At 36.2% G+C, this 25,264-nt stretch overlaps 1 protein-coding gene across 1 annotated transcript in view; it reads right to left on the bottom strand.

Moving 5' to 3' along the window:
• Window positions 1-20,734, bottom strand: part of nsg2 (neuronal vesicle trafficking associated 2) — a 67,125-nt gene extending 46,391 nt beyond the window's left edge. Inside the window, 2 exon segments of the mRNA XM_030154436.1 lie at window positions 19,892-20,068; window positions 20,479-20,734. Of these exon segments, the coding sequence (XP_030010296.1) occupies window positions 19,892-20,020 (129 nt within the window). The 5' untranslated portion in view covers window positions 20,021-20,068; window positions 20,479-20,734.
• Window positions 20,735-25,264: the final 4,530 nt, after the last annotated feature.

The raw sequence follows: 25,264 nt of genomic DNA, 5'->3' as shown, positions 1-25,264 counted from the left end.
CGGATTTTATGTTTTTTGTGTGATTTTAGGTTCAGAAATGAAAACAAGTGATACCAGGCACAACAAACTCTGCCCCTCGCATGTGTTGTATCTTATTTTGGCATGGATCCAGCTGATGTCATCATGTCTATGCATGTGCTAATGTCAGCATATTAATTGCCTCTATATTTGTGCCAAGTATGAAGTAAATTGAAACAAAATTGATGTATTTATAGACATCTGAAATTTCACCCGTTGTAAGTAAATGGGAAAAGAAAAAAGATTTTTAAAAAAAATTAAAAAATTTTAACTTTGACCTACTTTTCCCAAAATGTAATCAGATCTATTCTGGGTCACTGGCAATCTATAAACCCAATTTGGTATGAATTGAAGCAATAGTTTTGCCGTTAGAGTTTTAACAAACAAACAGACCGAACCAAAAACAATATTCCTTGCCTCTTCTTCAGGGGCGGGGTAAAAATAAGTATATTCCCCCAAGTGAGGTTGTGCTGAAAAAAAGAGACCAAATAAGGCAAAGTAAACAGTTTTTGTTTTTGTTTTTTTTGATGAGAGATATGAAGACGAAATCAAAAGTATTCAAAAACAGCCAGAAACCACTCAGACTCCAGAGGGTTAAAACTATTTGATGTTGTAATGTTTCAGTTCACTTCTCTTCATTTGAGATACATACTGTAAATGTAGAAAAAACTGTCAACCTCAGACCATGAACAGTAGTGCCAGGCTTGTGTCAGAGCTCTACTCTGTGTTAAGAAGCCTCAGTCTGTACCGAGACCTTCAGTTCAAGAGGAAACCACTGTGCCAGAGGACAAAACCGAGCTGGGGTTAGTACACCACTGCCCCAGTACTGTCAGTCCAGCTCTCCTCAAGCAAACAGGTTTAGAGCTACAGTCAAGATAAAGGAGTCTGGAGGAGGGGGACACAGGGGAAATTATCATTCAGTTCTCCCAAAAACATGGTCCCGTCTCATCCTTCAGTAACTACAGCAGAGGTGATCAATGCTCCAATCCCACCAATACAGGACATTTACATGGATGTTAACCCTTTAACCCCTGAGACTTTATTCCAGGTAAATGTCCTGCTGTGAATTTAAGTCTGTTTCAGTGTCATAAAGCTGCTGTGAGTATGTACTTGTGTTCCTTTTCTGTTGTGGTTTTGTTTTACTGTGTGTTTTTGGTGTCAAAACGGTGGAATAACAGAAAAAGGCAAGGTGAGGAATTGAAGTTTTACCGGTTTCACTATATGAGGTACTCAGAATGTACATCAATAAGAGATTTAGGATGTTGAACATGAACTGTGAACTGGAACACACTGAACAACAAGGATTTGAATTTGGGCCCAGTAGTTTGTGTTTTGGGGCTCTTTTTTTATAAATCAGTCCAGCTGCTTTTTGTACACCTGGTTGAACTCCAAAAAGCAGTTACATGGTCAAAACTTGGTAAAAACACAGTGAAAAAATAAAGGAAAATCGCTACAACACTATAAACAACAGTAAAAACACAAAACAAAAAGGGAAACCATCCAACCATTCATCTCAAGCCATCTATTTTCAGTGAGTCTCAGTCACTGCTCTGGCTTTTGGTCCCCATTCCACAAGCAGAAGTCTATGGAAAGAACAACGGCTACTCTATCAGCTCATTTTGAAATTTTTCTTATAGAGCAAACAATTGAATTTTTATGAATATTTAAAATAAATCATATGTTCAGAACGCTCACCACAGACACATCAGGGGTTAAAGGGTTAATTCTAGTTTAGTTCAGAGATGGGTGTTCCTTATTCTCAGCGTGCACTTAGTATTTTATCAAACGATGTCCAATGAAACATTTTCGCAGTTGTGACAGTTATATAATTATAAAAATATTATTCAAGTAATTGCTGGTGTCTGGGAACATGACAGCATCACACAATCTATTGTGAGTCAAAGTAAACACCCCAGCTGTATATCTGTCTAAAAAAATCTAAATCTGTTCAGCTAAATACAGTTTTATTTATTTTGCACCTATTATAACACAGTTTTTCAAAACACCAAGCAAATTAAGAACACAATTAAAAACACTATGCACAGAAGAACTCTAATAAAACCTCTAAGAATAAGCCCATGGTGACAGAGAAAAAACTCCCAAAAGAAACAGTCTATTATTTAGATAAGCATATTACATTTAGAAATGCCTTACTATTGCTTGTTCCAGCTCTTTATATGTGACTCTTTTATAATTTATTATCTGTTTTAATAATAAGTGAAAAATCTTTCAAACTACAAGCTTTTCAAATTGTTGTACACATTGTAAATACAACTAGTATCTGTTTCATCAAACAAACAGTAAACTCCTAGCTTTTTCTAGACAAAGCAGCTAATGATTCAGGTTGTCTTTTAAAAACCATGGAAATATATTTAACTAAAGTATGTTTTTTTAAAGATTAGTGTTTGACTTTTATGTTTAGTGTGGACAGTAATGGTGTACAGATGGCTGGTGTAAAGCCTGAACCTATGGTTGTGCAAGTTTAGGGGTTCAAGTGCTTCCTAAATTTGCTCAGATGTCAGTGATTACCCAATTATTACTCATTGACAAGATAACTAAGAAATTTAAACAAAAAATATTATCATCACCACCATCATTGTCCATCACATGACTACAAGAAGACACTATGGCAGATTTTTTTTGGCTCATACATGCATATATTTTCATAAATACCTCAAAATGAACAGTCATCCATCCATTACCTTGAAAGGAAAGTTCGTAAATGTAAACATTTCCATGATGTAGTTTTACTTTTTTCACACTAACACACAAAAAGGAGGAAAAATTGGGAGTTGTCATTATGTATAGGTTACTATTTTATTATTGTATTGGTCCATCCCACTAAAATGATTTTGACATCCATGATTGTTACTATCTTCAATGTAATATTTGCATTTCACAAATTCATCCAGTGGGTAAGAATGGACCCTTTGGCGGGCCAGTTTTGGCCCATGGGCTGTATATCTGACACCCCTGATCTAGAAAATAATCACTCTGCCATGTTATTCCCCTTCTCTTATCCCATCCTTCCTGTCTTTGTACAGTGTCCTGAAAAAAGATAAAAAGCCCAAAAATATGTTTTAAAAAATCCTGTCCAACATTACCCCATGTTGCTTTCATGCAAAATGCCCTTGTGTACAATGAAAGAAAGTACTGTTCAAATCAAGAAGAATACTACAAAATACCAATATAAACGATAGACCCAAATATGTACAGTACTGTACAAAAGTCTTAGTCTTCAGCTTTGTTGTTTTAGCTGAGTTGAAATGAGTGTACATATTTAAGAAAATACAAGAAATATGTGCACAGCCTCAAAAGAAACAACAAAAAACTGGACTAAACTTTTAGTTTTGTATCTACTTTATTCAGATTGTATCTTAATACAAAGAGGTCACTATAACTTCACTAAATGAACAAACCTAATGTTGGCCAAGGACTGCTGCACAGTACTGTACATTTCTCTATCATCACATAGTTCATGATATCACAACATCTGACACTGAATATAATAAATATCAGGGTCACCTTCTTAACCCATGAAGACCCAGTGCTACTTCTGTGGCGGCTCTCAAATGAATTTTTCTCTCTATTTAACCTTTCTTAAGTGATTTATCACCATTTATTATAATATAATCCTTTGTGTTTTGGATTTTTCAGTGTAAACCTTACATTTTCCTATATTTCATTCATAGGTCATGTGATGTTCTTGAGTAAATTCAAAGGTTATTTCATCAAAACAGAAAAATGAAGAAAAAGTGACTTTTTCAACTAAGATATCATTGACTGAACATAATCAGTCAATGACAAGTTAATGACAAGTGACTCCATCCACTGTCATTCATCAAACTCCATGGGTTTTACTGGTGTATCAGTGTTGTAGAACATGGGTTCCCAAAGTGGGGTACGCATACTCCCAGGGGTACTTGGAAGAAGCCTTGGAAAAATACATTAAATAAGTCATCATGTATCGAATACAAAACAAATAATGAGAATTAATGTTGAAATATGAAACACAATAAATGCATTCATATAATGGTTTTATTGTCAAACATCTTGTTTAAGCTTTGCTAACATTTTAAGAACATTTCTCTTTTATATTATTCAAAATGAGTTTATTTGTGTAGCTAAAGAATAATTTTTTGTTGATGAAAGGTTCATTTATTAATTAATGACCAATTTATTTATTTTTCTTTTCAATGAAAGAAGGCACTTTTCAGCTTAGATTTAGCACACAAAATTTGTTTTAAAAAATGTGTAATTTTTTAAATATATTACAGTTAAATGTATGTTTTTTGTTTACAAAGTTTTGAAAATATAAGCAGACACCTTTGGCACAGGAACAAATTTTGCCTAATTTTTTTCAATCAAAAATCTTGAAGCGAGAGTTAGGGGTGCTTGGCTAAAAAAGTATATTTCGGGGGTACTCCGCTGTAAAAAGTTTGAGAACCACTATTGTAGAAAGTGACAGCATTTCCACGGTAACTACAGAACCTCTGAACGTCCGATGACCATGAAAAGATGACAAACTGCATTATACACCAATTAATTACATGTATTGATAGGATTAGTGGATCAACAGGTATTTAACAGTTTGAATCAGTGGATGGTTTAGGTCGGTAGTGGATGTTTGGGCCTTTATGGGTTAACAGTGAGCTGAGATCACTGTGGTTCACTGTGACAAAATGTCTCAATCTAATTCTCTCTGATTTCTATTCACCTCTTTTTTGGGGTCTCAAACATAATGAACATGAGAAAATTGCATTTAACAGGTTTCATCTCATCACTGCACAAACCAGACAAAAAAAAAAGGACTCCTCTTCTGTTGTTTGGTGCATTCAGCATAAATTAATACCAGAGGACAGGACAAATAGAGAACAGAGAAAGGCACACAAATGACAGAGCAGGGGAGAAGTAGAAGGAGAGAAAACGAACAATGTCTCAGTGTCCTTGTGATCATAATTGTGCAGCTCTCCATCACTTTGAGACAAAGCCAGAAACTGCTGTGCACACAAACGGGCTCCACTATCTGTATAACAAAGCTGTCAGTTGGCCGCGGGAAGCTCTTATCTGCGAGTTGAAGGCCACAGTAGGTGTACTAAAAACAGCCCATTTGATTGGACCCCTGGGGCTTCGGGGGGCTCTCACGGTTTCCAACGCGCCACACGTCAAGCTTGTCATAATCGTAACTAATGTCTCAATTCGGCCTCAACTTTCTCATTCTCTGACTCATTTCACAGTAACACGCTCAGGGCCTGCAGGTTGAAACACCCCCGTGCTTTATGTTCCTTCATTATTCTACCTCTCGTCCTTTACCTCCCATTCTTTTAGTTCGTATTACCTAATGAAGTGGTCATCCATCACTGTTGGCTCATTTACACAGCCCTGTAGCCATCAGCGTCTCATGGAAATTTATTGAAAGGGCGTCTTGCTCTGATTAGACAGCTCCAAATACTCTCAGAAAAATGATTATCATTATCATTTATGAATTAAGTCCAGTTTAACTAAGCTTGATTTGAAGATTGATGCAAACATATGTTATAAATGGGCCTTTCCATGAAACTGGGTTATTTTGGTATCTGGCACTTTGCCAGCTTTTTAGACCCAATAATAAAAGAGAAATTTAGACATATTTCCCCCCAAGGATGGACCTCATCATGACCTCAGATAAATGAAAAAAAAAAATTATACTCTTGCTCTGAGCCATCCCAAAATTAATGAATTTTTAATCTAATATTGAGGCCAAAAATAGGACCAAAATTGGGACAGGAAAAGCTACCTAGGTGTCAGTGTATTTGATCTGGAAAATATGGCTTGAAATGGTCTTATATGCCGCTATGAATAAAGACACTGTGTTAAATTTGACGATCCTAGTGGTTTTTCTAATCCAGACATGTGGGTTTTTCATGAATCTCAGTCTCATTCCAGGTTTCGTGTGTAACCCATCGTATCCAGTCATGTTACATGCAGAACCTACCTGTTTAAACACAAATAAATCATGAGCGATTTTGTAACAGCAGTCATTTTTTGTGAAACACTCTCCCTTGCATGTTTGCAATTTTCGTGTCCTTTTTATCGTGTTACAGGCAGATTTCTGTATCCGTGCGTGAAATTAGAATGTGTTATATCTGAAAAATAGTTTCTCTTTTATCTCAGTAAATATTTATTTTTAAAATAGACCCAAAGTGCTTCCAGACTTGCTTCATAACATTAGTCTACATCTAAATTTTAGCCCCTCTGTCCTGCTTTTAGGGACCAGTTTCACAGAAGCACCCAAATGGAAAAAAAAAGAAAAAAAAACCTGTGCCTCATTGTATTTATTTTATCATTATTACATTTTGAGGTTGGTTTTTTTTCTGTTGGTAATGTTAGTGTGACCTCAACTGGACTCCAGAGTTTCACCTAAAGCAATTTCTGTTCACACTGTCCACTGTCCTCAGTAGATTAATTCCACGTCCTCATGCTCCGTTTGCTCATAATTTTTGGTCACCTATCATGTGCAAACTATATGAGATTCTCCACTTGAATATTCCTTTGTGTCTCACCGCAGTATCACTATGTTCTACAACTCTCACTAATTACAGGAAAAGACTAAACAAAATCATCAAGCGCATGTTAAGTCTAATCCTGCTCCATAGGACTCGGATAAATGTATGCTGCAAAATGTTCTTCTGCTTTTCCTTGGAGGACATGAGTAATGACAGTCCTGGAAATAACTATAAGATCTCCTGTGATATTCTATTGAATATCAATATTGGAAGAACTGTTTTTTAGATTGATCTCATTTTAAATGTTACTTGTTTTAAGAACACTGTGTTTTTGTGGCCCTGGTAAAACTGACATTTCAATGTGTATTTTGAAAATATTTTGCCTCAAATTTGCACAAAAAGAAAACTTAAGGTGCTTTACAAGTTACATCAATAACAATACTGGCTTTAATATTTTACTTTGTGATGGTGGTCCAATCATTATTTCCAAAGCTTTCGGAAGACCATGTAAAATATTTGGAAAGAATCACTAATGATAGAATAATAGAATATGTGCCATTCTTAATAATGACGTTAGTGAGCTTCAGTGCTACATTTGACACTCACCAAAAAAAAACAGAGGAAGGTCTGAGGGAATTTTGGAGGTTCTTTAAATCCAAGTGTAAATAAATGAGTAATGTACCACTGTAAAGTGTATTTTACTGTGAATATTCCACCATTGGTTGTTTATAGCACTTATGTTGCAGGACTAGTGACTGAATTTGAATCTGTTAATAATGATTCTTTAGAGTACGTCAGTGCTTCAAGTGTTCAGTTCGACCGTTTTACCCCGCAGGAGTTTGTGTAACATGTTTTGTCTAACAGCAGTAGTATAATAACTCTCCTGGATTTGCTGACTCGGCACTTCTGAGTTTTTTAACAGTAAGTCTAGTTTTACACTGCCTTGCCAAAGCAGCATCCAAAACACAACATTAATCTGCAATATCATTATGAGAAATTTGAAAATTGTAATAATTCAATATGATAGTGTGGAGAGACAGATTCAGCTATGGCAAACTGCCACAGTTTAAGTAATTACAGTCATAGGAAGCACTCACTAACAAGAGAGTGTGTATCCGAGACACCTTAAACTGGACTAAATCATGTTCTGTCAGACACATTTGCCATTTAGATAAGTAATGGAGAAAACTGTTCAAGTTTTCCTTTGTATCAAGAGGCTAAAAAGTTGGTAAATAAACTGCTTGGTGTTAACTGACTGCAAGATGAGGAGTAAACACACACACATCACAATGACAATGTTGAAGTGCTCCTCCTAACTGGGCTGTGGACCAAACTTCAGTACTTTTATGGCACTGACTGAATACCTTGGATAGTAGGAGAGCAAAGACTCCAAAATAATTCTGTTTTTCAGTTTGAGACCTAAACACACATTTGTAAATTTTGGTCACAATGAGACACCCAATTGACTTTTTGGATCTGAAACTGAAAAAAATTTGGGCAACAATGCTCTGTAGTGTCAAATCCGCTGAGTTATCATTAAAGTTGCCATTAAAGTATTAACATTTGGTAAATCGTGATTGTGTGTCATGGTGATGTCTCTTTGGCACCTAAATTTACTGTCATTTATGCACCTCCATCCCACTGACAAATTACATTTTACTTTGCACATTAAAGTTTAAGGGGTAACACGGTGGTGCAGTGGATAGCACTGTCACCTCACAGCACACCTTTCTGTGTGGAGTTTGCATGTTCTCCCTGTGTTTGCGTAGGTTCTCTCCTCATTCTCCGGCCTCCTCCCACCATCCAAAGACATAAACTAAATTGCCCATAGGTGTGAATGTGTGAATGTCTCTATATGTCGGCCCTGGGATGAATTGGCGACTCGTTCGACCCCACCTTCACCCATACGCAGCTGGGATAGGCTCCAGCACCCAGCGACCCGCTGGAAGACTAAGCAGTTCGGATGAATGAATTAATGAATTAAAGTTTATTATTGCACTATTATTACTATTTAAATTATCCAGAATTCTTACCGATTTCTTTCTTTCTTTCTTTCATCTATCTATCTATCTATCTATCTATCTATCTATCTATCTATCTATCTACAACAGTAGAATGTCAGAATGCCAATCAGAGTAAAATAACATCAACAATTGCTTCTAACACTTGCTTCTTAACTACAAAGCATCACAGTCACCAAAAGACTCATGAAACTATTCTAGTGCAAATGTACATGAACAAATATGTCTGATCTTTCCACAGCCAAAACATTCAATCATGAAGTGTTTTTTTTTTTACTTTCAACTTCTTACCTTTTACATTGTTCTTGACCTTTGTATAACTATTTCCCTTTTGTGAGTTTTACTCCCAATAAAACATCTCTAGAACACATTTTGTGTCCCCACCCTAAATTTATGGAAAGGCAAATATAAAGTAAACTGTTTAGTATTAATTCAACATTTCAGTTGCGTAAAACTTGACAAGTTCATGATGGATACTTTTATTTGTATGTTGCAAAATTGCTTTGTGTGTAGAAACATTTAAATGAGCTGAAAAATATAAAGGAAGACTTCTACTACAGTGTAGGCTGTTTTCATTATCTTGTTAAAAAAAAAAAAAAAAGGGAAATTCTTATCAAAATAAAAAGACATGGTCAGATATTTATACTCATTGGTGCTCGAGATCTACCTACTGATGTTTTTTTTTTTTTTTTTAGATTATAACACAGAACTGCCCAGAAATACCAAAATAGAATGTAATAAAGTGCTAATGTTTCCTTATTCTTCAATTGCCTTTACCGGTGGATGCTTTTTTCATTGATCTGGTAAATGAAAGTTTAAAAAAAAAAGACAAAAGAAAGAAAGAAATGGTATTTAATTTGTTCAATTACTGTTACTGATTGTTTTTAATGTTCAGTAGTTTTTTCTTCTTCCTTCACCGTGACCTTTCATTCAATAAGACTGACATGCACTTCTACATCATTAACAGGCACATATAGCCCCTGGTACAATTTCCTGTGAGAATCTATTTACAGATAATGAATTAGTCATGTATATTTTATGTGAACATCTTGATCCATTATTGTAATATCTCCGTGACAGACGCAGGCTTGTTTCTTTAATAGGTTTTTATTACTGTGGTGAAACACTACATGAAGCAACTGAACGAATGCTGCATAAAACGAGAACAGAAACATCATTTAGAAAAAGAAAGAACATTATCTCAGCTTGTCAGACTCAGCTGGTTACCTCGTCTCTCGTTTCTGTCTCCAATCACTGTATTTTTTTTTCTATATTCGATATTCCCCGTGGAAACGCTGTCTGAAGTTTCCTTTCACTCTGTTATTGCTCAGACCTGTTATCACTGAGATTGCCGTTTCATTTCTCATCCCTCAAGACCAAGCGGCATGAGAGTTCGTTTGTGGTGAAGTTTCAGTGTGGAAGGCATTGCAGACATTTTTTTGACATGTTTGATTTCAGTCTTTCCCGTAGAATATAAAATAGAGAATATAAAATCCACAAGGAGGAGGGTCGTCCTTGTGTCAGCTGTATTGGTACAATGTGAAGTCTAACGACGCAAAAATGATGAAATATTTGAGAAAGATTAATGTTTTAGTTCTTGGAAATGAGGCTGATTGGAATTAGACAGAGCTGCGGTAAAAGTGGACATATAACACTGCTCTTACACAGTTTATCTCCCAGTTGTCTTTGGTTATAGTTGGAAAAATGAAAACATACAAAGTATTTTTTACACCTTTATGCCAAAAGTACTAACATGTCAGAGAATGCAACACTGGCACCATGACATTGTTTTTTTTTTTGGTTTGCTTTTTTATCAATTTTAGCTAAAAGTGGGACTTGAGTTCTCATTTATCCAGATCTGTGTCTTATATAAAAGACCATAAAGACAAAACATTCACTTAATAAACTGGACTAAAGGTGGTTTAGACAAATGTTGAGTTGAATGAAACATGTTAAATCACTTACTGAATATATTTGCACCAGTTTTAACAGAAAAAAATGTAACAACATAACATGGAAGGTGAAAAAGAAGAAAATTTTTATACTTTTCTCATATTAAAGTGACTAGCTTGAGTTATTTTGCATTTGCACCAAGTTTAGCATTTTATTGGATATTTCCATTGCTGCATTTAACTATTTTAGTCAAATCACACTTTGATAACAACAAATTATTATTAGCGTTTTTAAATGATATATTATTTCAGTAAATCCTCTACCTTGAAACTAAACTACTTTTTTAAAATAGTTGCTATAATAATAAATATTAATATGATAGATAAATAAAAGGTAATATAACTTTACATTAAACAAATCGTTGAGAAGATATTTGATTAATATACACATGGTAATGACTTTCTACTGTGTGTATAATCAGTTATTGTACGTTTATGTGCTAGTTTTGGTTCACAGGATCTAACAGCAGATTTTCATTTTTAATGAACCTATAATGGATTATTATCATTGAACTGAATATCATCAGTTTTCTAATTCTTTCTTAATTAATCAATTATTATTTGGTTAATGTTGGTCTATGAAATATCTGGAAATAACCCATATTCAACACTTTTTTTTCCAAATAGTACTAATGTACATTGTATTATCTAGGTTTTGTTGAAATAACCCTTTAAAAACTAAACCCTGATTTTCGACAACATCCTACTGTACCGCTCCTACGATATCTAAGTTAATACATCATCATTTCAGCTCTGAAGAGTATGTCATTGAGTTATTCATCTACATGTTTTTGTCTTCAGATGTTGAAGCCACTTCCATGCAGATTTTTGTATAACTTATTATAATTTGTCAAATTAAACTTGATCGATTACATCTGATTATGAGGACTCGTGTTATCATGATGCATAAGAAGTCTTTATTATGCTTACGGAGGATTCCTGCTTCGAGGAAATCCTCTGTAATTCATGAGAACAAGAGCACACAGCAGTAACGAATGAATGAGAGTTAAAAGGTAAAGGAGCTAGAGAGAGAAAAGTACACATGAGGGCGTAGTGGGAGACGCGTCAGACAGGATAAGAGGATGACTACAGGAGTCTGGTATTGCTTTTGAAGTCTCAGAACAAAGCTTCACAGGAAGAAATGAACCTATCTATCTATCTATCTATCTATCTATCTATCTATCTATCTATCTATCTATCTATCTATCTATCTATCTATCTATCTATCTATCTATCTATCTATCTATCTATCTATCTATCTATCTATCTATCTATCTATCTATCTATCTACCTACCAGGGGTGTAATGGTACAGAAAAATTCAGGACTTTTCAGTACAGGGATCTTCAGTTCGATAAATTTTTGAAACGTTTTCGATACAGTGAAGGAGACCAATGGGGGTGGTGGTGGTGGGGGGGGGGGGGTAGAGGGGGTGTTCTCCATTACTACGACACAACCAATTGGGAAACTTAAGGCTTCCACAGAGTCAGCCACACTATGCACAGCGCGGATTCCATGTACACTGTCCACGGATGTTTGAGATTTCATGGCCAAGCATATTTCCTACATTTCTTGTGACAATTTCCCCATTTACATATATTTTTAAGTATGCCCAACTCTGTGGGGGCCTTTAACATGCTTCAAACATCCGACCCGGCTTCTGTGCCTCTGTTATACTTTCTGTTGTCATGTTTACCCCCATCGGCGCCCCGGCTTCAGAATAAAGTGCTTGGGTCTTTTGCACCGGTTCGGTACAAACGAGTGTACTGTTACACCCCTGCTATCTATCTATCTATCTATCTATCTATCTATCTATCTATCTATCTATCTATCTATCTATCTATCTATCTATCTATCTATCTATCTATCTATCTATCTATCTATCTATCTATCTATCTATCCATCCATCCATCCATCCATCCATCCATCCATCCAACCATCCATCCATCCATCCATCCATCCATATTTTCCAAGATAGCAGTTATTCCATGTAATAAATGAAATCAGAGCTGGATTCTCACATGTTCTTGTGATCTCTCAAATGCAGCAGCTTCACAAAAGTGACACCAATTTGTTCAGCAGGACCACTCAGAACATTCTTATTTGACATAGAAGAGTAGTCTTGCATATCCATATCCTGTACCAGTGCAGTAGACAGGTCTCCAGCGTCGCTCTGCAACACTGGTAAATGTTATCGGCCGTGTTAGAGTTGAGAGAAAAGTTGTTATGGTGGAAGACCATCTTGGTATTAAAATGACTAAATCCCTACCAAAAAAAAAAAATTTTAAAATGTGTGTGTCTGTCAAAATTTGCCATTTTCAGGTTGTAGTTCAAGCGCAGCAGTTGTTGTTCTTTCATGTAGCATGGGAGACTTTCAAAGCAATCCTGCAACTGCATGATACAAATATTCTCCCCTATTCCTGCGGAGTAATTCTAATGCGGAAGACTAATGTAGGAGCAACAGCTGGAAGCATTTATGCAGGTCTCAGCTACAGTACCAACCATCACAGAAGAAGAATATGTGTTTGTGATTTATATTACATTGACTGAAGTCAAGCCAGTATTCATTTGAACCTATTAACTTTAATACTTGTATCTGGCTCTAAGGATGTCCTCTGCTGTAATCCTGCCACTGGGTGACTATTTCAGCTGGCAGTCTCCACCATTACACTATTCTTGCTACGTAAAAGAATGACCCCTTTCAAACACAACAAAAGCGCATATTTTATGCAGTATTTCCTTTAGCTGGAACTTTATACTTCTAATATCAGGACTCACTGTTTTGCTGAAAGGAGTGATATTTGGCTTTTTTTTTAAATGGAATTATGCATTTTAAAATATTTCCCTGTGGTCTACATAAACTGTAAATGCTATGCTTGGGTCTGAATTCTTCATTAATTCAACTCCACAGGTCCATCTTCAAGCCTATTTCTGAGTAATGACAAGAGAAAGGTTGTTTTGAGCGCTGGCTCTTTAAATGCAAATGAGCCACTTCATGCCCCACCCCCTCCAGGTTTTAGGCTATGCTGCTCTGTCCCGTTCAACCAACAACTGAACATTTTAGGTAATTGGCTCGAAGTTTGGACACATTTTTAGTATGGACTACAACTGCTGCTGCTGATAAACAATTGTGTCGTACGCCTCGAAATATCTGTCGGAAGTCCTGACCTCATATGTGTAAATGTCATGACGTAACTAGTTATAGATGTAACAAATTAAGCAGGGATTTAAATGGGTTGTAGAAATCCACTCGATTTTTGCCAAAATGAATATAAAGATAGCTTTGTAGTATCTGGAGGGTTCAAACTGTTTGAACTATTAAGGTCCCCAAATACACAAATGAATGTACCAAAGACTAATAAAAGTGTGTTTAGCAAAATATGACCCCTTTAATGTTCCACCAAAGTAATTCTTCCACCAACAGTGTTTTAACAAAGTTATTGTCGGTAAACCCTGCACCTAGTACAACCCAAGGGAGGCATTTAAAGAACCACAAATGAGCCAAAAGTCCAGGTGCCAGACCCACCTCCAATTCTGGCACAGTGAAGTGTGGAGACAGATCTGACTATGTGAGACTAAACCTGGAAACTGGAAGTGTTGATGCTCATTTTGAGGAAATGTTTTATCATGTTATTTGTGTAAAAGTTCAGATAAATGAAGAAAATTATTCAGTGCGATTATTATGGGTTTGAAAAAAACTACTGGCGTTTACACCAGAGGAGTTGAGTAAGTTGACTTAGAAAGATTGAATTATTCTAAGATGAGGCGATTTTGCAGCGAGTTGTATCTAGATGTCTTTTTACTGGCAACCCTTAGATCAGTCATGTTATATCACATAGACTTCTCTTCACGATTAGTCACAGAAAAATGGAAAATGTCTAAGTCTACTATGTGCAAATTGTGGCAGCAGTGCTAACACAATATACTGTGAAACTCTACAATACAACACTATACTATATTATACCATGTCAAATGTATTTACAGTTACTGTATTCTGACAACTACAACCATATTAGCCCATACTGCCCGCATTTCTATATCTATATGCATCTAGATATGTCTCTATACATTTATCCTTTCACTAGTTTCACTAGTCTCCAGCTATCAGCAATCCAATCAAGATATTGTTGAGCCAGCGGACGCTCTGATGTGTCCATGCCCAGATGGAATCAAATCTAATACCTCTCTAATGCCTCAGCCTGTGTAGGCCACTGCAGCACTGCTATGGGAATGTGTGTTTGTGTACTAATGTATATGTGATTCAATCTATATGTGTGTCTAAATACATACATGGATATCTCTACAGTCACCTTCCCTGTCCCTGGAAATATTAGAGGTCACAGAGTCATCAGGAATCAGGCAGGATCAGGGTGAAGCCAGCTGGGGTCGACTTTGTAAAGCTTCTCAGAAACAAGCTAGGGTGCTCGTCGGGTCACATGACTTGATAAAGCTCGCTTTAGCTTTAAAGGACAGAGAGAAAGGAGCTGGACTCGGGTCAGATTGTGAAAGCCGGATAAAATCTGATAAGCATCCAACTCTGTCTGCTGGAGCAGGTGGTAAAAAAAACAACCAGTGAGATTACGAAGATTTTTATAACAAAGACATTATTTTGGTGTCATATTTTATGGTTTCGTGATCCACATGTGGGTGAGGCTTTCTCCAGCTCTGTCAAATGACCTTAAAGACAAAGTGGGTAACATTTCTGGGTTGTTTTTGCTAACAGTTCACACGTGGAATGAGTAATATTGTGAAAGCACAAGTAAACACACCCACACGTACACAAAACTCTATGGGAATGTTGTAGAGGCAATATACAGACGACGTTCAAGCCTCCTGTCGTGTGTGTCTTCTATAGGTGTGTTAGAGTCGATAGGCTGAAAGGTCTGTTTGTATGTTTTACCCAAAGTTTGTCTCTGAGACAGAACTGTACAGTAAGTCAGAAGAGCAGAAGGAGGAGAGAGCGATGTAAAGAGAGTTGTTTTGTTCATATTTTGCTCTGTTCACATAAGCTGGGGGATACACTCAAAGTATTGACTGTAAGTACATAGGTCGACGCCCAGACGTGTCCCGAACATACAAAAACAAGTGGAAAACACAAAATACAGACAGAAGCTGAGGTCTCTCCCAATGTGTTTCCATGTTCTAACAGTGTGACCATACTAGGGGACATCAAATACTCAGTATACTGTGGATTGTTCCTATGTAATGTCAGTATTTCATTGTACGTTAAAGTTATTATGTTGTATCTGCCCTGTGGAGTTTGTGTATTCAAAAGTTACAAGGCAAACAGATATTTAATTATATTTCCTTGTCCTAATGTTCAGTGTCAGTAAATAATTCTTAATTATAGGGAGGAAACACCATGCTTGAGCATTGCATCATGGGTCAATCAGTGTTGCCACACTAGTATTCAGTTAGTGCACTTTGACCTGCAGGAGTTTGTGTAACATGTTTTTTTTTTACAGCTGCTATAAAGTCATGATAATTACCCTGCCCCCCGAAGGGGAGGCAAGGGGTATTGTTTTTGGTTCAGTTTGTTTCTTTGTTTGTTAACACTTTAGCAGCAAAACTCTTGGTTGAATTCATACCAAATTGGGTTTATAGATTGCCAGTGACCCAGAATAGATGTGATTACATTTTGGGAGAAGTAGGTCAAAGTTCAAAAATTTTTTTAATAAATTTTTAAAATCTTTTTCTTTTTTTCCCCATTTAGTTATAATGGCCGAAATTTGTCTATGCTGTTTATGTCTATGCTGACATCAGCACACGCACAGACATGATGACATCAGCTGGATTGATGCTGAAATAAGCTACAATATGTGCGAGGGGCGGGGTTTGTTGTGCCTGGCACCACTTGTTGAAAATGAGTTTGAGAACCTCTCAAAGTCTCTTTATGTCTGTTGCAGAAATGAATAAAGTCACAGACAATGAGCCCAGAGAGCACTTTGTACTTTCTTTAGATAATGTGTGTCTGTAAATTGTTTATGATTTCCACTCATTCATCATGTGTTTCAACATTTGTTTTGTTTTTTTCACAGCACCATTATTATAACTAATTAAGTGAATTATTTTTACGTAACAGTATTCAGCCAAAATACATCAAGATGTGATTTTTTTTTGTCCCTATTGCTGAGTTGTGGATCACACACATAATGTTTAGTTTTTAAGTGCTGTGTGCAGGTCTTCTGTTAAATGAACTGTGATTGCAATCACACCACTAACACCCTCATGTGTAATTACAGATTTCATCATTTCCTTGTAGCCTCTGTTGTGTTCATGCACCACTTGCCACAAAGACAAATTGTCACATTTACTACTGCAGACAAATTCCAAGATTTAACAGCAAATTGACCTTTACAATTCCCGCACTGTCACATATAAGAGCAAACGCACTCATCAACTTATGCATATGAGTGGGAAAAAAATAATACAAATGGGGTACTGCTGATTTTCTCCTACGTGCTTAATGGCTGTAACTACACTCAGCATGGCAGCTTTTTTTTCCAAATTAAAGCAGCTAATGCAGTGGGTGAAGTAACAATCTTTCAGGCCTTGTGAGAAAGTGAGCAGCGTACAAAAATCTGCATCAGCTGTCAGCGAGTTGCGTCCAAGAGCAACACGCGGCAGCAAATCTTTGTGGCTGCGTCTCCCGAGGCATGTAAAAAAAAATCACTGATTGTCAACAAAACAGCAGGCCGCCTTCTTTGACTCCCTTCCCTTTTAAATGTCAACAACAATAACTGGGTGCTAAAATATCGAAGCAGTTCATGCTCCACCCAGATCCTTTAGGAAACAGACTTTACACGTCGATGGCACCTGGCTAACACGCTCTGACTCATCAAACACCTCTGAAAGAAAACACGCAGTTCAGCAGTCGCACAAATACAGCACTCCAGCGTATCTGTGTGTATGTGCACTATAGTCCCAACACAATGGCAGCGGTGGGTACAGTGCGTAGGGGTGTTGTGGAGTATAGTTGGACTGATTTCATCGGTGAAAAATGACAGGCAGCTCTTTGAATGTCATGCCATGAACTGGTGGCTTCTGTCTGAAATGACTTGTCACTCACACATACACCAGTACTGTTGTGCAATCAGTCGCCTGTACTGTGCATCCACACACATCCACACAGCTAAAAATGTAGAGAAGCTCTACTGTTCATTGTTCTGCTGAGTGTGTGTAGTGAATGACAGATCTCGCCAGTTAACAGGTATATGAAATGGAAAGAGATTGTGCCTCCCTCAGCAGAATACTCAATGAGGGCTCACGCTGCACTGTGTGCTTCTAGAAGTGTGTAGATGGCTGTTTTATTTTATTTTTGCGATTTCTTTACAGTCCGTGAACCCCTGATGGTATAAAATGATATTCAGAGTTTGTCTTTTGTCAGGAATAAAGTCTCAGGTTCAAGTTCGTCTCAAATGCAGCATGTGATGCCATTTCTTTACAAATTGCCAAAATTGTGAAGCTTTTCCAGAGCCGGGATCTTGCTGCCATTTCTTTCCTGCATATCTTTACTTTGGTAAAATGCACAAGTGAGAAGTAAATGAGTATAAATTCTTCCCTACATTTTAAAATCATTTTCAAGGCTTGTTATTTTTTTTAAAGTGGAGAATCCATTTTAGGGGAATTAGTGATTATTTTTCCATCATTTTGTGCCTTTTTGCATCATTAAAAACACCTTCAAGTGAAACAGATGCAACATTAACACATAGAAATGATGCTATTTAGGCAAATGACACACAAGAAAACTGATATGAAAAGAGAAAACAATGTAGAGAGTACATAATATGGTGAAAATGACTTAACAGATGTGACACAATGACGCTAAAGATGTAATAAAACAAAAAGGTTCAGTGTACAGTACAGTACCTTTTCAATTTTACTTGAGTCTTAAGTATTAAAATGAAGTCAATTCTGCATCAGTTCTTTGTGTTTTCAAACTGTAAGATTTTGTCTTTGCAAAAGATAATAATAAATATATCATTGATAGCCCTAATTACCAATTGCTGATCAGATTCCTTCAGATGCAATGTAAGCATGATTCTACTGTTCTACTCCCTTCACTCTCATGTGGAATTAACGTTTTAGAAAATGAATGAATGATTTGGACCAAGAGGAGAGAGCTGCGGAGGTAAATGACTGTATTTCCACATAAATGGTTTCAGTTGTAGGTGTCTCTAACAAATATTTAACCACAGATATAATCTATAAATTCTAGCTGTCATTAAGAAATAGGTGGCTAATCCTCTATTAATGTTTCAGCAAGCAGAGAGTTGTTTTTTGTTTTGTTTTTTTAGATTTTACTCCATTTGTTTATAGAGAAAAACCATCTACTGCTACACAATAACATCTATTTTCCTTAAAACTTTCATTTATGTTTAAATTTCATTTATGTTTAAAACCAAGAAATAAAGCGATATAGGTCAAAAACATAACCAACTTTCATCCCAAAAATCCCAGTTTAGACTGTAGCTAACATTTAACATTTTGACATTGACATCACTGGACAAAAGATGCGAAACAAATAAAAATAGCAAATCTGAAGAAAATTCTATCCCCTTTCTAAACGACAAAGGCAAATCTCTAAAATATACCTAAGAAAAATAATACAGAGCAACTGAGAGCAGGGAATTTGTTTGTTTTTGGTTCCTAAAAAGGGTGATGTTGAATCATCTTCAAACAAACCTTTAGTTGGATGAGTTCTCTCTGACGCCCTTCAGCAGTAGAAGTAACATTCTATGCCAGGAATCTCTACTTCTCTATTCTCTATCTCTACTTCCCACTTAGAACTGATTGACTGGTGCTTTAAGTTGGAGTAGACTATGACTGACAAGTAAATCTACACTGAAACATTTGCAAAGAAAGAAAGTGTTGCCTTGAAACTCGCCTGTCACACTGATTGCACAACTCAGATTCCATATGTGCATCGAGCGTCAATGAGCCTGTCTATTGTCTGATTCAATTAATTTTCATAATGTGCAATCAGTGCATCCTGACCTGTACAAACACAACTCGGCTCTCCACATCGCACTGCCACCATGGTAACTGGATTAACGAGTGGTGGTGCAGTTACTATGGGATGTCGGGATGATAAATGACAGTCTGTCTGGCTCCAAATCTGTCTCCTAATCTCAGCTGGAAAACAAAGGACACGGCTGGGAGACAGCTGAGATGAATGAATGTATGAATGAATTAATGGCTGTGTGTTTATGGGAGTGCGTGAGTGGATATGTGCATGTGTGTGTGTTTTGGGGTTTTTTTGGTGGGAGGGGGTTTAAAGCATTAGAGAGGACAGTGGAGGTCAACTTTGATTGAGTTGAAAGACACATAAGGAAATTTAGAAAAAACAAAGGTGCACAAACAAGCAGGCAAACTCAATTTGTCTTCCCAAACACCCCCTGTAGGCTCTCGCTCACCTTGTCAGGTGCTTGGCTCTGGAGGCTGCCAACATCCAGAGGAGTGATGAGGGGCACATTCTGAAAGCCGTCCTCCACACTCACAGCTTTGGCCCCTTTGTCTTGAAGATTACTCCCCAGTTTCACCATCTTTCACCGACCTTATATGTATTCCCCTTATTTCCCCGAAGACTGCTCCTGAATAGAAGAGGTAGGTGTTGGGGGGAAGAAAAAAAAAGATGTTTTTTCACCTCACAGTGTGAGAGCCGTTCAGCTTAATGAAACCAGGCAGACAGCCTATATGATGGAGAGGACTCTAATATAACACATGATTAAATATTGATGACATCTGAAGTTAAATAATGCCTTAAAGGGTGCAGTAAATACAAGTAAATGTGCTTTAAACGTCTGTTTTGGCAGATGTTAAATTCTAAGGGTGCAGTTTATAGGAAAAAGCATTGATTTACATTAGAAAAAGAGCAATTTTCTGATTTTCTGATCAGAAACCAAACAGATCAGAGCATATGAGCGGCAGCGTCTTTTCATCTATCTAAATTGCAAAAAATATATATATAAATATAATTTAACAGCAAGACAGTGTTACTCACAGCTGCTCGTCCTTGTTCCGTCCGTTCCGTGGGTGCTGCGGCAGTGTTTGTGTCTGGACAGAGGAGGAGGAGAGGAGGCGCCGATGAGGAGGCAGGTGAGGCTGGAGGCTGTGCTGCGGTGCTGCTGCTGCTGATGCTGCGGGAAAGCGACGCTGCGCCGCCGTACACAAACGGGATGTCTGGCGGCAGGTCTCCTACCAGCAGGCAGCCCAACCCCCTAATCCAAACACAGCCTCTGCTTCACCCACGGTGCAGCTACACCCAGCCCGGCGCCGCTATTGCTGCTACTGCCGCCGCTAGGGGGGTAGGGCTGTTTTTAATGCCTCCCCCCTGCAATATTAGCCGGGGTTAATTTAGGAAAAGAAACCCTAGTAATATCACCTTACATTTCAACACTCACACTAAAAGAATTAAACTGTTTTACAGACAGATAAACACTTTGGCTCTGTTGTAAATGTAAAACAGAACCAACAGAATAGATATAATTAACACAGCTAACAAAGTAGCATAGTTTAACTTGACTTTATGCTAATGCTAACATACAGCCTTAATATTAGTATAATTGACATGACTTTATGCTAATGCTAACGCACAGTCTTAATATTAGTATAGTTAACTTAACTTTATGCTAATGCTAACACACAGCCTTAATATTAGTATAGTTAACTTAACTTTATGCTAATGCTAACACACAGCCTTAATATTAGTATAGTTAACTTAACTTTATGCTAATGCTAACATACAGCTTTAATATTAGTATAGTTTAACTTGATTTTATGCGAATGCTAACACACAGCCTTAACAGTATAGTTTTAACTTCACTTTATGCTAATGCTAACACACAGCCTTACCATTAGTATAGTTTAACTTCACTTTATGCTAATGCTAACACACAGCCTTAAGATTAGCATAGTTTAACTTGACTTTATGCTAATGCTAACACACAGCCTTGAGATAAGTATGGTTTAACTTGACTTTATGCTAATGGTAACACACAGCCTTAACATTAGTATAGTTTTAACTTGACTTTATGCTAATGCTAACACACAGCCTTAACATTAGTATAGTTTTAACTTCACTTTATGCTAATGCTAACACACAGCCTTAATATTAGTATAGTTAACTTAACTTTATGCTAATGCTAACACACAGCCTTAATATTAGTATAATTGACATGACTTTATGCTAATGCTAACGCACAGTCTTAATATTAGTATAGTTAACTTAACTTTATGCTAATGCTAACACACAGCCTTAATATTAGTATAGTTAACTTAACTTTATGCTAATGCTAACACACAGCCTTAATATTAGTATAGTTAACTTAACTTTATGCTAATGCTAACACACAGCCTTAATATTAGTATAGTTTAACTTGACTTTATGCTAATGCTAACATACAGCTTTAATATTAGTATAGTTTAACTTGATTTTATGCTAATGCTAACACACAGCCTTAACAGTATAGTTTTAACTTCACTTTATGCTAATGCTAACACACAGCCTTACCATTAGTATAGTTTAACTTCACTTTATGCTAATGCTAACACACAGCCTTAAGATTAGCATAGTTTAACTTGACTTTATGCTAATGCTAACACACAGCCTTGAGATAAGTATGGTTTAACTTGACTTTATGCTAATGGTAACACACAGCCTTAACATTAGTATAGTTTTAACTTGACTTTATGCTAATGCTAACACACAGCCTTAACATTAGTATAGTTTTAACTTCACTTTATGCTAATGCTAACACACAGCCCTAAGATAAGTATGATTTAACTTTACTTTATGCTAACGCTAACACACAGCCTAAACAGTATGGTTTAACATGACTTTATGCTAATGCTAACACACAGCCTTAACATTAGTATAGTTTTAACTTCACTTTATGCTAATGCTAACACACAGCCTTAAGATAAGTATGGTTTAACTTGACTTTATGCTAAGGCTAACACACAGCCTTAACATTAGTATACTTTTAACTTCACTTTATGCTAATGGTAACACACAGTCTTAACAGTATGGTTTAACTTGACTTTATGCTAATGCTAACACACAGCCTTAAGATTAGCATAGTTTAACTTGACTTTATGCTAATGCTAACACACAGCCTTGAGATAAGTATGGTTTAACTTGACTTTATGCTAATGGTAACACACAGCCTTAACATTAGTATAGTTTTAACTTCACTTTATGCTAATGCTAACACACAGCCTTAAGATAAGTATGATTTAACTTTACTTTATGCTAACGCTAACACACAGCCTTAACAGTATGGTTTAACATGACTTTATGCTAATGCTAACACACAGCCTTAACATTAGTATAGTTTTAACTTCACTTTATGCTAATGCTAACACACAGCCCTAAGATAAGTATGATTTAACTTTACTTTATGCTAACGCTAACACACAGCCTAAACAGTATGGTTTAACATGACTTTATGCTAATGCTAACACACAGCCTTAACATTAGTATAGTTTTAACTTCACTTTATGCTAATGCTAACACACAGCCTTAAGATAAGTATGGTTTAACTTGACTTTATGCTAAGGCTAACACACAGCCTTAACAGTATAGTTTTAACTTCACTTTATGCTAATGCTAACACACAGCCTTACCATTAGTATAGTTTAACTTCACTTTATGCTAATGCTAACACACAGCCTTAAGATTAGCATAGTTTAACTTGACTTTATGCTAATGCTAACACACAGCCTTGAGATAAGTATGGTTTAACTTGACTTTATGCTAATGGTAACACACAGCCTTAACATTAGTATAGTTTTAACTTGACTTTATGCTAATGCTAACACACAGCCTTAACATTAGTATAGTTTTAACTTCACTTTATGCTAATGCTAACACACAGCCTTAATATTAGTATAGTTAACTTAACTTTATGCTAATGCTAACACACAGCCTTAATATTAGTATAATTGACATGACTTTATGCTAATGCTAACGCACAGTCTTAATATTAGTATAGTTAACTTAACTTTATGCTAATGCTAACACACAGCCTTAATATTAGTATAGTTAACTTAACTTTATGCTAATGCTAACACACAGCCTTAATATTAGTATAGTTAACTTAACTTTATGCTAATGCTAACACACAGCCTTAATATTAGTATAGTTTAACTTGACTTTATGCTAATGCTAACATACAGCTTTAATATTAGTATAGTTTAACTTGATTTTATGCTAATGCTAACACACAGCCTTAACAGTATAGTTTTAACTTCACTTTATGCTAATGCTAACACACAGCCTTACCATTAGTATAGTTTAACTTCACTTTATGCTAATGCTAACACACAGCCTTAAGATTAGCATAGTTTAACTTGACTTTATGCTAATGCTAACACACAGCCTTGAGATAAGTATGGTTTAACTTGACTTTATGCTAATGGTAACACACAGCCTTAACATTAGTATAGTTTTAACTTGACTTTATGCTAATGCTAACACACAGCCTTAACATTAGTATAGTTTTAACTTCACTTTATGCTAATGCTAACACACAGCCCTAAGATAAGTATGATTTAACTTACTTTATGCTAACGCTAACACACAGCCTAAACAGTATGGTTTAACATGACTTTATGCTAATGCTAACACACAGCCTTAACATTAGTATAGTTTTAACTTCACTTTATGCTAATGCTAACACACAGCCTTAAGATAAGTATGGTTTAACTTGACTTTATGCTAAGGCTAACACACAGCCTTAACATTAGTATACTTTTAACTTCACTTTATGCTAATGGTAACACACAGTCTTAACAGTATGGTTTAACTTGACTTTATGCTAATGCTAACACACAGCCTTAAGATTAGCATAGTTTAACTTGACTTTATGCTAATGCTAACACACAGCCTTGAGATAAGTATGGTTTAACTTGACTTTATGCTAATGGTAACACACAGCCTTAACATTAGTATAGTTTTAACTTCACTTTATGCTAATGCTAACACACAGCCTTAAGATAAGTATGATTTAACTTTACTTTATGCTAACGCTAACACACAGCCTTAACAGTATGGTTTAACATGACTTTATGCTAATGCTAACACACAGCCTTAACATTAGTATAGTTTTAACTTCACTTTATGCTAATGCTAACACACAGCCTTAAGATAAGTATGGTTTAACTTGACTTTATGCTAAGGCTAACACACAACCTTAACATTAGTATACTTTTAACTTCACTTTATGCTAATGCTAACACACAGTCTTAACAGTATGGTTTAACTTGACTTTATGCTAATGCTAACACACAGCCTTAACATTAGTATAGTTTTAACTTCACTTTATGCTCATGCTAACACACAGCCTTAAGATAAGTATGGTTTAACTTGACTTTATGCTAATGCTAACACACAGCCTTAACATTAGTATAGTTTTAACTTCACTTTATGCTAATGGTAACACACAGCCTTAACAGTATGGTTTAAACTCGACTTTATGCTAATGCTAACACACAGCCTTAACATTAGTTACTACCCACGAAACTGCATAACACTCTGCACCTTCTCATTCCCGCACTATAATTAATCATAAATCATAAGAGAATGTAGTTTTCCGACTAAATAACAATGTTTAGGAATATTATAACTAAATATTAGATGTTCAATATTCCCAGAGCACATAAAGGCAGCACGAACCCTGAACAGCAGTGAACGCGACTTCTTTGGTTCAACAGCGCCATCTGGTGGTGTAATGGCCAAAACACAGTCATTCAGTAAAATAGATGTTTATTTTCACCTGAAAAAGACT

The sequence above is a fragment of the Sphaeramia orbicularis genome, chromosome 14, assembly GCF_902148855.1.
Source record: "Sphaeramia orbicularis chromosome 14, fSphaOr1.1, whole genome shotgun sequence".
NCBI lineage: Eukaryota > Metazoa > Chordata > Actinopteri > Kurtiformes > Apogonidae > Sphaeramia > Sphaeramia orbicularis.
This window is presented reverse-complemented; position numbering and strand designations above follow the sequence as displayed.